We start from the raw sequence: 15608 nt of genomic DNA, 5'->3' as shown, positions 1-15608 counted from the left end.
CAGGACCGGGCAGTTTTAGCAATGTGGTCTGAGAAAGTCAGCTGATCATCAGTCATAACTCCAAGGTTTCTGGCTGTTTTTAAGGGGTTATTCAATTTAATTCAAGTTTATTTGTATGGCGCTTTTCACAATACAAAAACAGACGATGAACACTATTAACAGAAATACAGAGCTCTGGCATGAAACTCTAGATGGCGCAGTCCGATAGGTCTAACTCAATCTGACCTAATGACATCATTATCACATGGCACAGCTGATTGGTTCTCTCCTGTATCAGTAGCCAATGAGCTCGCTGCTCAATCATTCAAATATATGACTAGTGCTTGCCGTAGTAGTCGCAGCTTGATTCAGAAACCCTCCACCTTCCCCAGCTCCACCTGTATAGATCTCTACGAGGTGATTCATGTATGCTATATGGGGGTTATTTCATGTATGTTATATTTGCAGCAGCAGTATTTCTTACATGCTCACAGCAGCATGTTATGGATGTATTGGCAGCAGCAGCAGCAGCAGCAGCGTAGCAGATCTATTCCGCCAAGACCAAATACATTGTACATGGTCATGTACATTACCATGCCAGTCCCTCCGAGAGTTGTCATGACAGAAATGATTATATGTTGCAATCAAACTTATAGCAAAATGTGGTAGTTCTGTATGTTGTTTCAGGGTTGGCATCATCTGAGGTCCTCTGAGGGGTTGGCATCATCTCTTCTCAGGTGTTCTGGATCCAGACTGACGCTTGTGTAAATCCTAGTTATGGTTGATGTGCCTAACTGGATGGTGAAATTGTGATGAAGTGATGTGTTTGTTGAAGCCACAAGCAGTTCTGTCTTGGTAAGGTTGAGTAGAAGGTGATGGTTATTCATCAAGTAAGTTTGCACCGCACTCGATCTTTTTATTTTGGTGCGTCAATCTGTTAAGTTACTTAGTATAGGAGATCATGATCCACACTGACGAGAACAGTCTTCTTTTTACGGTTTATTTTACATTCATCACTGATGGGATAAGACATCAAGTAAGAAATGTCTGTTAGACAAGCTGAGATGCGAGCAGCTATCATCAGATTATCAGTCTCTGTTGAACGGCCACTTCTGAAGCTAGACTGGTTGATGTCCAGGAGGTTGTTCTGTGCATCTCTGATGCTTGTTTTTGAACATCAGAATCAGTTTTATGTTTTATCAATGTACAAAAACATAAAAGCTGATAAAATTATTATTATATTTGCTTAGTTGCATCTTTGTGTTCTACGAAACATTGCACAATTGAGTTTAAACAACAGTTCACAGTTTTTAAGGTGAGAAGGCCACAAATATTAAAGGAATATGAATTTATGCCACCTTCAAAATGACTGTGAAAGCCATTATAAAGACCTTTTGGCGGAATGAAATTGATTTCTGGTTCGTTATAGGCTATTTGTTTAGTTGAAAAATAAAATGTCATTTGGCAACAGACTTGATGAGTACAGTAAATGCAAAAAGCAGGTATTTTTAAAACATGTTTCTTTCTGAAAAAGCACTACAATGATCGTTAATGCGACCAGTAAGGGCCTGGAATCGTTCAAAGGAATAAGAATGGCTACATTTCTTTAAAATCGAGTCCATAATGCCATCTCATCTCACAGCTCTTCTGTCACGACTAATGTCCGCCAACAGCTGCCGTACTTTTCGGCCATACCACCAGTAAAAGGGGGAGTCCGGTAAAAGCTGCTATACATTATTATCATTAGTTTTATGCACCACACACCCCAGTCATACATAATATCTATATTAAATTCCCAAATAAACCTATATTAAGCGTCTCACGTAGATTATAGGTTCTAATATCCATCTCCATCCTTAACTGCCCTCGTCCACCCCTCCAGCTGACGCAGTGGTGCAGTCCGCGAGAGGCAATGGCAGAGGTGTAGAGGGAGAGAGAGGAATCCAGCGTCCTGACAGCTTGACTGCAAACCCGCAGCTGTGACCCACTGACCCGCGGACAGCACACCCGGACCCGGCACACCCGAGCCTGCGGACCGCCAGAGACTCGCAGCTCAGCAGGGCTTTCTCAAACTCAGGTGTGTGTGCGTGTGTGTGAATGAGCAGCGCTCCTGTTAGCACAGACGTTAGCTTCTGCTCCTGCTCCAGAACACTGTTTCTGTCACAAACACACACCGATCTCTTGTAAACACGCGCGCGTGTGTTTGTTTACCACAATACACGGCTGTTATTCAATCATATATGCTTATAATTACCCAGCAGCCTCTGTTTTCATGCAGTTATGTCATGGATATGTGTAACTAGGCCTCTGCAGTTTGGGGGTGACTCTCTTTTAGATCAAGTAATTATTTGTGATGTGGGTTTGTTGGAGATGTAAACTCATTTGCTTCGACTAATTATGGAGATATTTCTGTGTAGATCAGGTGATATTTATACTTCGATGTGGTTTGACAGCTGTGCTGGATGTTGACACTGAGGTTATGGACCTCTGAAGTAAGTTGATCTTTGCTGATCTGTCTTTATGAAGACAATCAGTTACTCTAATAGTTAATTTCTCATTGAATGTGTTGTTGTTCGTGAGCTTTGGTGCTGGGTTTGTGGTGGTTTAGTGTAGAAGCCAGACGTGCATGTCTTCTAACTCTTCCAGACAGACCTGTCAGATGAAATCACACCATGTACACAAGCCTTGTGTGGTTTTCATTGGGAGATACTAGTGCTGCTGAAATATTGAGAACGGGGAGGTTTATATAAAATAGTTATACCATGTATAAAAAATGACAGGATTGCAAAAATCAAAAACTTGCACTCATTGTTTACTTGAACTTCACACAGTCTATTTCTATGAGCAATCTCTATAAAATGCATTTACTTATCCACACAGTTCAACTCGCAGAAGTCATGCAAATGCATGGATTCTGTGTTATATTTATATACTATTAATGTATTTGTTTATGAGTCAAAGACGAGGCATCCCATTTTGGTGTCTGCATCAAATAATATTTATATAATATGCATAGAATGCATATAAAATACGAGTAAAGTGTCTGCTTTAATGTTTCAAATAACGTTTGTGAAAATAAAATGCCAAAATATGGGTGAAATAATGTTCAATCGTCCTTCAAAGTTACAGATATATTTATGTAAAAATGAAACGACATACTTAATATAAAAGAAAAAAAGTGTATAAAATAAAAAATGATCATACTAAATTGTATTCTATTTTAAATGATTGAAAATGTCTTGATGACAGATGGGTAACACTTAGTTGTTTGAAGGATATTGGAAAAGATTTTAAATTACAAATCATTAGTATTTTAAGGGCTGCACTGTGATCCCTAAACGGAGCCTTTTAATGTCATCTAATGATTCTTGATCTAAATATGCCTGACAAGATGTTTTGGTATGATTTGTTTTGGTATATGATTTTTGCATAGAAAAAAAATACAATTAAACCCATTCTAATATATGGGGAGAAAAACACAATTTAAAGCTATGTTACATTTTTATTTGTTTTGATGCTTGAAAACCCCTTTTCATCTTTTTAATTAGCTTGTACAGGTGCATCTCAATAAATTAGAATGTCATTGAAATAAATGAACTTTTCCACGACATTCTAATTTATTGAGATGCACCTGTATTTTATATATACTGTATTATATAGGTTTCATTTTAATTTTAGTTTCAGTTTTGGTCATTTCTTTTGTTATGTGCTTTTCTCATTAGTTTAGCTTTTGATTTCAGTTTTACTTTTAGCACATTTAGTACTTCAACGTCAACTTATTACGATTTATTTTGGGTTTAAGTTAACAATAACAGCACTAATGATGTAATGAATTAGTTTTCATGTCTTTTCCCCCAGTTAAAGCCGAAGCCACGCACCATGTCCTTAAAACCGCGGGTGGTGGATTTCGATGAGACGTGGAACAAGCTCCTGACGACAATCAGAGCGGTTGTGATGCTTGATTACGTGGAGAGAGCAACATGGAACGACCGCTTCTCGTATCCTGCACTCTAGTAGAGACACATCTGTCCTGATTCAGATGATGTGCAATGAAACTGTTGCTTCCTCTTTCCCCCTCGTTCCTTGTAATCAGATTGTTTAAAAAATCTTTTTATGAGAGCGCAAAGGCATATTTGTTTTGTTTTCGTTTCTTTCTACTTTATATGTACATCACCACTCAGAAGTTTGGGGTCAGTAAGATTTTAAAATAAATTAATACTCCGCAAGGATGCATTAAAGTAATCAAAAGTGACAGTAAAGACATTTCAAATTACAGAAGGTTCTTTGTCAAATAAATGCTGTTCTATTCATCAAAGAATCATTATAGTGAAGTTAATAATCAGAAATGTTTCTTGAGCAGCATATTAGAATGATTTCTGAAGATCATGTGACACTGAAGACTGGAGTAATGATGCTGAAAATTCAGTTTTGATCACAGGAATAAATAAGAAATCAGTTCTTTTAAATTGTAAGTTTTTATGGCATCTTCTTGACCCCAAACTTTTGAACAGTAGTGTAAGTTACATGCATCCTGCATTAAAATCTCCTTAACAGGAGTTTCAGTGACATTTATGCGCTGTGTGTTGCGTATCCAGAGCCTTTAGGGGAAAGACTGTACACTGAGACAAAGGTGTTTCTGGAAAATCACGTCCGTCAGTTGTTCAAGGTAAGATGCTCGTGGTTCAGGCCAGTGTCAGCACGGTTTAACTGTTACGTCATTGCGGTGTGTGTCTTGCAGAGAGTCCTGGAGTCGGAGGAGAAGGTTTTGGGGATGTATCACAGATACTGGGAGGAATACAGCAAAGGTGCTGAGTACATGGATTGCTTATACAGGTGAGTTCAGCTACTGTTGCAGAGGGAACTCTTGTGGAAATTAAAGATGATGTGTGCAATATTTTTCAGTGTTACAATTCCCCTTGCCAAGTTTAAAGGGATAGTTCATCCAAAAATGAAAGTTCTGTCATCATTTACTTACCTCCAAGTTGTTCCAAAACCTGTATGAGTTTCTTCTGTTGAACACAAAAGATATTTTGAAGAATGTTAACCGAGCGGTATGGAAAAAATACTATGGAAGTCAATGGGAACTGAAACTGTTTGCTTACCAACATTCTTCAAAATATCTTCTTTTGTGTTGAACAGAAGAAAGAAACTCAACGGCTTGATGAGTAGATGATGACAGAGCGTTTATTTTTGGGTGAACTGTCCCTTTAATGTGCAGAGACAACTACAGATAAGCAGTTCATGAGGAGTGTTTGGAAAACCTGCTGTATTTGGAAACAGTCATTATTTTTGCAATTCTGTTTGGTACCGCTAGTTCACTTTTAATTTTGCAAGCAAATTGCACTGACTTTAGAGTTTTTTTGGGTTGGTAAATGGTGTTTGTGTTAATGCTGGTGTGATACTTGAATCATGATTGAGTGGATGTCAAAGAATTAGATGATTGATATTTTATGTTTAACCTTAGTTTAACACTTTCTTGGGTTTTAGCTTAAGAAAGTCAGTCAATTTCAATTAAGTAGTAACATAAAACCTATAGTATATTAGTATTTAGTACACACTACCGTTCAAAAGTTTGGGGCCTGTAAAAGTTTTAATATTTTTGAAAGAAGTCTATTCTGCTCACCAAGACTGCATTTATTTGATGAAGAAAAAAAAAGTAAAACAGTAATATTGTGAAATATTATTGCAATTTAAAATATCACGTTTAATATACTTTAAAAAGTAATTTATTCCTGTAATTTAAAGCTGAATTTTCAGCATCATTACTCCAGTCTTCAGTGTCACATGATCTTTCAGAAATCATTCTAATATGCTGATTTGCTTTTGTAACATGATAAATGTTTTTACTGTCACTTTTGTTCAATTGAATGCTTCCTTGCTGAATAAGTGTTAATTTCTTTAAAAAAAAGTCTTACTGACCCCAAATTTTTGAATGGTAGTTCAATCTAGTTGTCATATCAGAGATAAATACTTAAAGTAATAGAGTAGTTTTGCAGTCCTTAATCTAGTTTTGTGTAAAATTGTGTGAACTTTTGATGTAACAAACGAATATGCCACTAAAGAGAGATTAAAATCACAGTTGATGTTGCTTTTAGTTCATTAGGAACTGTTGAAATGGCAAGTGAAGCATTGCACCGTGGGATCATACAGTATTCCCTGAAGTGTGCCTGTTGTGTTCTGCACATTTTGGCAAACGTAATAGTAGGTAATCCGGTTATTCTGTGCATGCAGCACATCTGTGCACAGTAAGCATAATACATTCTTGGTAAGAGTGCATTAGAATGCCATTGTGAACATACACTCACAAGACTTTAATATTGTTGGTTGAGGGATTGTGGTGAGGGATATTGCACAGTACTTGGGGACAATATTTTTTTTGCTTTATTTGCAATCATGCATTTCATTATTACTGGTTCTGACGGTTCGCTCTCATGCAGTACTCTGAGTGCACAAGGTATTGTTTCTCTGGCACGCAGACCTCGGCCTCGCCAAGGGCTTTGGTCAGTTTGGGCTTGATTTCATCATGCTGGACTGAACCCCATCACTGTCCTGCTGCTCTTGGTCAGCTGTGGAAACAAGCAGCTATTGAACTGACGTCACCCGTGGCTTTATTGTGCATCAACACGCACTTATTCATCTAAAATGATAGCAACTGATTTTCCTTAATGAGTGTTTTCATGAATTTCCCGCAGGTACCTTAACACACAGTTTATTAAGAAGAACAAGCTGACCGAAGCAGACCTGCAGTACGGATACGGAGGAGTGGATATGAATGAGCCCTTAATGGAGATTGGAGAGGTATGCATGGTTTTATAACCAGTATCTTATGACTCAAGCTGGTGGCATATGAACCTTTTTCTAAATCTAAACAGATTGGATATTAAGCTATGCACATTTCAAATGTCAAATTGTGGTGTTTATTCTTTCATAAACAGTAAAGTTTTGTAAGATTTTTTTGTTTTGTTTTGTTGTTTTTAGCTTGCACTTGACATGTGGCGGAAGTTAATGATTGAGCCCCTTCAGCCGATGCTGATCGGGATGCTTCTGAAAGAGATCAAGAAGTAAGTTAAACTTGAAAAGAGAAGGAATGTTTTCTGGTTAAATACTTTAACCCAAAACATTTTTATTAATTTCAATAAAATTTATAATAAAATAAAATTAAATGAAAAAGATAACAGTTCAATAAATATTTTCTTTTCTTTTCAACCAATATTGGATATTTTAACTGTTTAATCTATTTCAAGATTTTAGATCATCATCTAAGGCCATGTCCACACGTACACGGGTATTTTTTATAAACAGAATTTTTCCTTCTTCCATTTAAAAAAAAATCTCCGTCCACATGAAATGTGTGAAAAGAACGGCGATCCGACGAGTTTAAAAATCGTGCAGTGTGAACTCGGCATTAATTTGCACACTAGCTCAAACAAGTGCTGTAGAAAAATACAAGCTTCACGTTTATGCTTTTAAACTATTCTGCCCATTTGCCTGTAATTTCTGTTGTGTATTACTGTAAATGCATTTACAGTTTGTTTCTACAAACTAAAAATGATCTATGGCAGAAGTCTTTGGTACCACAGATACTTTCCATCAAATTTCTATGATTGCATGGTCTGAACCCAAGTTCAATTGTATTGATCATGTTTCAGTATACATTGTTTGAGGATACATTTGCAGACTTATTCAGTTTCAATGTTGTTTCCATAGCGACCGAAGTGGGGAGGACCCAAATCAGAAAGTAATCCATGGGGTTATCAACTCCTTTGTTCATGTTGAACAGTACAAGAAAAAGTTTCCTCTAAAGGTGAGTGTCTCTGTCTAGGTTGTTTTTTTTATGTCATTGATCTTTTTTTTAATTTTTTTATTTTTTAGTTTGTGCAATCATGAAACTTCAGTAATATTTTATGTAAATATAAAAAAAAATTTTTTTTTAGTACTCTACTGTTTAAAAGTTTGCGTCAGATTTTTATTTTTTTTAAAGAAAAATAATATTTTTAATTCAGCAAGCATGCATTAATTTGATCAAAAATGACAGTAAAGACATTTCTAATGTTCCAAAAGATTACATCACGGTTTCCACAAAAATATGAAGCAGTGCAACTGTTTTCAACATTGATAATAATCAGAAATGCAAATCATCTTATTAGAGTGATTTCTGAAGATCATGTGACACTGAAGACTGGAGTAATGATGCTGAAAATTCAGCTTTGATCACAGGAATAAATTACATTTGAACATAATCACATTGAAAAGTTCTTTTAAATGGTAATAATATTTCACAATACTGTATTTTTGATCAAATAAATGCAGCCTTGGTGAGCAGCAGAGACTTTTTCAAAAACATAAAAACATCTTACAGACCGCAAACATTTGTGTACATATTTGCATGCTCAGAGTTTGTGTATCAGCAATCATGCATCTCATTTGAAGGCCACACCATTTTTTTTTCCTTTACTCAGTTTTATCAGGAGATCTTTGAGGGGCCGTTCCTGACAAAAACCGGAGAGTATTACAAACAGGAAGCCTCCAATCTACTGCAGGAGTCCAACTGCTCCCAGTATATGGAGAAGGTGAGATGCTGTAATCATAACCTGTCCATCTTTTGCATTTTGACCAATTACGTAAACATGTTTCTGATCATTCAGTCTGTTTCGCATGTTGCTGTTTGATATCTGGTGATCTTAAAGGAACACTCCACTATTTCTGAAACCCAGCTCTTACGCCAAAGTCATCCATGAATGTCAGCAGAGGATGGTGGCCGATCACCTGCAGTTCCTGCACGGAGAGTGTCAAAATATCATCAGACAAGAAAAGAGAGACGGTCAGCACTTTAGTTACACTTATAACCAGTTTGAGCTTTCACTTTCGGCTTATGGATTCATGTTTGTATGCATGTGTCTCAGTTGGCATGTTATAACTGTAGGACGTCCTGATGGTTTGTTTGGTTTCAGATATGGCGAATATGTACACGCTACTGCGAGCCGTGTCCAGCGGCTTACCTCACATGATCCAGGAGCTCCAGGTCCACATCCACGATGAGGGTCTCAGAGCCACCAGTAACCTCTCTCAGGAAAACGTAAGTGTCTAAAAATGATGCATAGCTAAATAAAACAGCTTTATGTACAGAATTGTTTGTATATAGCATTAATTGCATGTTTTCCTCTGATCTTTGTCCTGCAGATGCCAACCCAGTTTGTGGAGTCAGTGTTGGAGGTTCATAGTAAATTTGTCCAGTTGATTAACACAGTGTTGAATGGGGACCAACACTTCATGAGTGCGCTTGATAAGGTACATTTACATTTCAACGCAGTTTATAAAGGATTTACAAGTGTATATACAGTACCAAGCAAACATTTAGACACACTTACTCATTATATTACTCTTCTCCATATTTCAGAATGATAGTAAAAACATCAGTATTTTGAAATATTATAAGTGCAATTATGAATGTTTAATATATAATATAATAGTAAAAACTTAAATACTTTTAAAACACAAATGCAATTATATGTAGTATAATGTAATGTGATATAAATAACATAATGATAGTAAAAACATCAATACTTTGAAACAATACAAATGCAGTAATGGAAATGATTACTATATAATGTAATATAATAAATAACATAAAGATAGTAAAGACATCAATACTTTGATATAATACATATGTAATTATGGAATTTATTCATAAAAAATATAACTGTAAACAGTTATTATAATTTATTATGACAGTTATTATTACTAAAACATAATTGCTTTGAAATAATACAAATGCAATTATAGAAATCATTAATATATAATATAATGTAATGCAATATAATACATAACATGATAGTAAAAACATCAATACTTTGAATGAATGAATGATGCATTTAATGATAGTAAAATATCAATACAGACAGATAGATAGATGGATGGATGGATAGATAGATAGATAGATAGTTAGATAATACTTTATTCAAAATTCAATGATCCAGTAGATCACACATATCCAAAAACACCGTAGACAAGCAAACACACAATAAATACATAAAAGACATGCATATAAAAAATACACATAATCCTAAAAATAAATAGTAATTAACTAGAACTTAAATGTTATACCTGGTCCTTCAAATCCAATAATAAAAATAAATAGATGAATAAAATAAATACCAAGGCATACCCGAAACCCATTGCCCCAACATATACATTGTTTTGTCAAATTTACACAAAAAAAATAACAATAAAAGAGAGGTAAAGGGTTCAATAACTATTAAACAGCATAATGGCCGTCGGGATGAAAGATCTTCTGAATCTCTCGGCTCTGCAGCGCAGTGAAATAAGTCGTCCGCTGCACCTGCTCCTCTGACTAATCAATATAAACAATACAAATGCAAGCATGGATATTTTTAATATGTAATATAATGCAACCATAACATAACATAACATAACATAACATAACACATACTTAGCAACAATATTACCAACTTCATCACCCTTCTCCCTTTTAATACCAGTAGGGGGTATCTGGGATCAGAATGCATGCGAGTGTTTAGAAACACTGGAGTTTGTGGTTTGTGATTTTATTGCTCATTTCCCTCCAGGCCTTGACTTCAGTAGTGAACTACAGAGAGCCCAAATCCATCTGCAAAGCGCCTGAGCTGGTGTGTAATCACTGTTTATCCTCAGCTACTGCCAACGTTAGATCAGGATGACTAAATAAACTCTGAATGAAGCTAATGAACACACACGGTCAGAACGTTAACACTGCTTTTCCTCTTTGCCGGTGTTTCTCGTGCTGTGGCACAGCTGGCCAAGTACTGTGACAATCTGTTGAAGAAATCTGCAAAAGGAATGACGGAGAATGAAGTGGAGGACAAACTGACCAGCTTCATCACGGTCTTCAAATACATTGATGACAAAGATGTGTTTCAGAAGGTGAGGCCATGACTTGATTTATCTACAGGTATAGTAGAAGGAGAACAGAAAATCTCCCTGCTGAAAAAAATGGGATTTTGTATGTTTTCCTTCTTTTATCTGACTTACTTTCTGTCTAGCTGACATTAAAACCTTCAAATTTTAAGCTGTTAAAACTTTTTATTTTTATACTTCCAGGTTAGGCTTTGTCAAGCCAACATCAATGTTTGTCATCAAATGTTACTCCTCTTCCTTCCTTTAAGATTGTTTTTACATTTTGTGTCTGGTACGGGTGGTGTTTTCAGTATTTTGTGGGCAGTACTTTCTAATTCCTTGTTTTACTCTCTCTTTAATTGTTGTTTATTCTTAGTTTTACGCCAGAATGCTTGCAAAGAGGTTAATACATGGACTTTCATTATCCATGGACTCCGAGGAAGCCATGATCAACAAACTGAAGGTTTGTCGTCTTTCTTGAAAAGTGTGTTAAAATGTTCACAGATGAACATTCACAGTGTGATTAAAGCGAGCAGACCTTTCATTGTTTTTCTCGCTCTCGGTTCCCTCCCCTGTCCTTTGCATCGCAGCAAGCGTGTGGCTATGAATTCACGAGCAAACTGCACAGAATGTACACTGATATGAGCGTCAGCACCGACCTCAACAACAAATTCAACAACTTTATCAAAACCCAGGAGACCGTTGTGGACCTGGGCATCAGCTTCCAGATTTATGTATTACAGGTAAGAGAGAAGGAAATATTTTATTAATTATCATTTATATATATATATATTTATAATGTATGTGTATATGTATATGTGTGTTTTATTAAATATTGCTTTTAAATATAATAACATTTTTTTTTTAAATCAATAATTGATAATTATTTTGCCACATAGCGTCTCAAAATGTTTGTGCTATGGATATGAATGCTATATTGAGAAGTGTGTGTTGTTATTTTTGTAAGTGGTCAGAGTTGTAGTTTATAAAACAGGCAAAAAATCCAAACCAAATTTACTGAAACAAAGTTGCAAAAACATGTAAGTTTGTCTATAATATTAGGGCTGTTAATGGATTTTTATTTAATCAAATCATATAGTCAAATAAATTATATTGTATGCTGATTTAAAAATAAATTCTAATAATACATTTTAAATGAATACATAGTTTAAACATTAAGAAGTTTAATATCAATTATGTCATAATTATATAGTAATAATTATATACATCATTAAATAATTATATATGTAGGGTTAGGGTTATTATTGGGTTATTATGTACACACACACACACATGCAACTAATTACAATAATATCAATAATATAGTAATTATTTCAATAATTAAGTCATTTCGATGCAGAATTGTAAGCTAGGCATAACAGAGGTCATTGTCATATAAAAGGGTCAATGTAAGGGTGAAAAATGGTCATAAGTGGAAAGCTACAATAATGTGGAATATGACTATTTTCCATGTGTTGATCATGTGCTGGGTTGTGTGAGCTGACATGCGCTCGTATGTGTTTCAGGCAGGCGCGTGGCCCCTCACACATGTCCCCTCTTCCACGTTTGCCATCCCGCAGGAGCTGGAGAAAAGTGTACAAATGGTAAGCTGCCCTGTCAACAAGCTCCAAAACACGAGCAAAGCTTGCTTCATGTACTGAGAGCTGAGCATGTAAAATCCCCTTTCATTTCATTATGAAAGTAGGTGATGCTGATTTAACTGATGTCTTCTTTCTGCAGTTTGAGTTGTTTTATAACCAGCACTTCAGCGGAAGGAAGCTGACCTGGCTGCATTATCTCTGCACAGGTAAAGTCGGTCATATAGAGACATACACTACACTTCGAAAGTTTGGCGTCGGAAAGATTTTATTTTATTTTATTTTATTTTATTTTATTTTGTTTTTTTGTTTTGTTTTGTTTTATTATTTAGTTTTGTTTTCAGTTTTAATATTAGTTCAAGTTGTCATTTCTATTATTTGTCCTTCATGTACTGAGAGCTGAGCATGTAAAATCCCCTTTCATTTCATTATGAAAGTAGGTGATGCTGATTTAACTGATGTCTTCTTTCTGCAGTTTGAGTTGTTTTATAACCAGCACTTCAGCGGAAGGAAGCTGACCTGGCTGCATTATCTCTGCACAGGTAAAGTCGGTCATATAGAAACATACACTACACTTCGAAAGTTTGGCGTCGGAAAGATTTTATTTTATTTTATTTTATTTTGTTTTTTTGTTTTGTTTTGTTTTATTATTTAGTTTTGTTTTCAGTTTTAATATTAGTTCAAGTTGTCATTTCTATTATTTGTCAAATATTCTGTTTAGATATTTAGTTTAGTTTTAGTTGTAAATATATAATATTAGGGCTGTTTTTTAAACGATATGCTGACTAAAAAAAATGAAATTATTGTAATTAACTGCATATATCAATATTAACTGAGAAAAGCCCCCCAAATAATGAAGTAATGTCAATAATGAAGTAATAAGTAATTATTAAAATATTAAAATAATGAAATTAAATATATTTAGAAATTACCTCTATTTTGACATCACAACCATTTGGAAAAAGATTAACATATGACTGCCCACATTTATATAAAAGGATTTTGCTGCTCATTTTACATGCAAAATGATAAGCCAATAATAACAGAGGTAATTTACATAATAAAGTCTTAAAGGGGCAGTTGCGAAAACAGCATGTTTTATTATAATGGCCAGAGAAAGGGTGGAAGCAGCATCTAATTTTCATTGAAGTTTTTTTTAATCAAATATTTTATTTGTATTTAAGTTGACAAAAAGTTATTTTTTAACAACACTGGTTCTTGTTTGTGTCAGGCGAGGTAAAGATGAATTATCTGTCCAAGCCCTACGTGGCGGTGGTGACCACCTATCAGATGGCCGTTCTGCTGGCGTTCAACAACAGCGAGACTGTGAGCTACAAAGAACTGCAGGACAGCACGCAGATGAACGAGAAGGAGCTCCAGAAGACCATTAAATCCCTGCTGGACGTCAAGATGATCAGCCACGACTCGCAGAAAGTAAGTCTGAGATCAGCGAGGCCACAGGTGTTTGCAAATCAGCTTCATCTGTGGCTTGACTTTTCATCAAACTGTTAATTGATTTATCATAACTAGACTCCCACGTTCTCCTCTCCTCAGGGTGGAAGCAGCATCTAATTTTCATTGAAGTTTTTTTTAATCAAATATTTTATTTGTATTTAAGTTGACAAAAAGTTATTTTTTAACAACACTGGTTCTTGTTTGTGTCAGGCGAGGTAAAGATGAATTATCTGTGCAAGCCCTATGTGGCGGTGGTGACCACCTATCAGATGGCCGTTCTGCTGGCGTTCAACAACAGCGAGACTGTGAGCTACAAAGAACTGCAGGACAGCACGCAGATGAACGAGAAGGAGCTCCAGAAGACCATTAAATCCCTGCTGGACGTCAAGATGATCAGCCACGACTCGCAGAAAGTAAGTCTGAGATCAGCGAGGCCACAGGTGTTTGCAAATCAGCTTCATCTGTGGCTTGACTTTTCATCAAACTGTTAATTGATTTATCATAACTAGACTCCCACGTTCTCCTTTCCTCCAGGAGGAGATCGAAGCCGAATCCACGTTTTCCCTAATTATGAGTTTCACCAGTAAAAGAACAAAGTTCAAGATCACAACATCGATGCAGAAAGACACGCCACAGGTACAGAGACTCGATGCGGCGGAAAATTCAATCGTAACATTTGACCAATTCAAGAAAACCATTTAAATATTTAACTTAACATAACTATAACATGATTCAAGTAACATTCTCTTCATTCAAAACATGCAAAATCTGGTTAAAGATCTATTCCAAGTGCAGCACGCTTGAAAAATACATTCAAAATATCTTTGCAGAAAAGATTCCTGAAATATGAAGACACATATTGTACAAACTTAAACGTATCCTATATGTATAGAAGTAATATAAAATAAGTAGAGCTGTCAAACGGTAATATAAAATAAGTAGTGCTGTCAAACGATTAATCGCGATTAATCGCATCCAAAATAAGTTTTTGTTTACATATGTCTGTGTGTACTGTGTATATTTATTATGCATGTATAAATGCACACACATGCGTGTATATTTTTCAGAAAAAAATATAAGTTTGTATATTAAATATAAATATTTTCAAAATATATACTGTATATGTGTGTTTATATATACATAATAAATACACACAGCACACCCACATATATTATGTAAACAAAAACTTATTTTGGATGCGATTAATCGTTTGACAGCGCTAAAAATAAGAAAAACTCTAAATATTTCTTAGGTCAATGCATTTGTCTAATTTTAGGGTTTTATTAAAGACAGTGATTCTTTGATTTAAAACATATTAATTGTGGCAAAATTGTGATGGAGACTGTTTTTACTGCTCACACACACATTTGGCTCTGAACTCACACTGTTTTTCCCCTAGCCATGCACTTGGGTGATCTGGGTCATATTTTACCCCAAAATCAAAAGAAAAATATATTTTTCACTTAGTTTTCACGAAGAAAAAGAAGCCTGATTTGGGATCATTGAAGATATTTGCAGTATATGAAAGGAAAAATGTGTGAAAAAAAAAAAACGTACCAAAAGTCATTGGGCCTCATTCTTGAAACATTCGTAAATATATGAGTAAATTCTGAGTAATTTACGTGTAAAACGGACCTTCCCGAAAACTCTCCTCCGCATTCACAAATACTTCGTAAAGGTCAG

At 35.4% G+C, this 15608-nt stretch overlaps 1 protein-coding gene across 1 annotated transcript in view; it reads left to right on the top strand.

The window, feature by feature from the left end:
* The window catches only part of cul2 (cullin 2), a 30117-nt gene extending 14883 nt beyond the window's left edge, over nt 1-15234 (top strand). The window contains exons 2-21 of the mRNA XM_016519597.1: nt 1862-2056; nt 3838-3977; nt 4543-4645; nt 4718-4812; nt 6672-6777; nt 6958-7040; nt 7687-7783; nt 8439-8572; nt 8667-8800; nt 8931-9055; nt 9160-9267; nt 10566-10625; nt 10771-10899; nt 11249-11335; nt 11463-11615; nt 12399-12476; nt 12613-12679; nt 13702-13904; nt 14460-14561; nt 15202-15234. Of these exons, the coding sequence (XP_016375083.1) occupies nt 3859-3977; nt 4543-4645; nt 4718-4812; nt 6672-6777; nt 6958-7040; nt 7687-7783; nt 8439-8572; nt 8667-8800; nt 8931-9055; nt 9160-9267; nt 10566-10625; nt 10771-10899; nt 11249-11335; nt 11463-11615; nt 12399-12476; nt 12613-12679; nt 13702-13904; nt 14460-14561; nt 15202-15234 (2016 nt within the window). The 5' untranslated portion in view covers nt 1862-2056; nt 3838-3858. The remainder of the gene's footprint in view (nt 1-1861; nt 2057-3837; nt 3978-4542; nt 4646-4717; nt 4813-6671; nt 6778-6957; nt 7041-7686; nt 7784-8438; nt 8573-8666; nt 8801-8930; nt 9056-9159; nt 9268-10565; nt 10626-10770; nt 10900-11248; nt 11336-11462; nt 11616-12398; nt 12477-12612; nt 12680-13701; nt 13905-14459; nt 14562-15201) is intronic.
* Nucleotides 15235-15608: the final 374 nt, after the last annotated feature.

This window comes from Sinocyclocheilus rhinocerous, unplaced genomic scaffold (assembly GCF_001515625.1).
Source record: "Sinocyclocheilus rhinocerous isolate Xijiao unplaced genomic scaffold, SAMN03320098_v1.1 scaffold642, whole genome shotgun sequence".
Lineage (NCBI taxonomy): Eukaryota > Metazoa > Chordata > Actinopteri > Cypriniformes > Cyprinidae > Sinocyclocheilus > Sinocyclocheilus rhinocerous.
The sequence above is the reverse complement of the archived record's forward strand: the minus strand, read 5'-3'. Positions and strand labels throughout refer to the sequence as shown.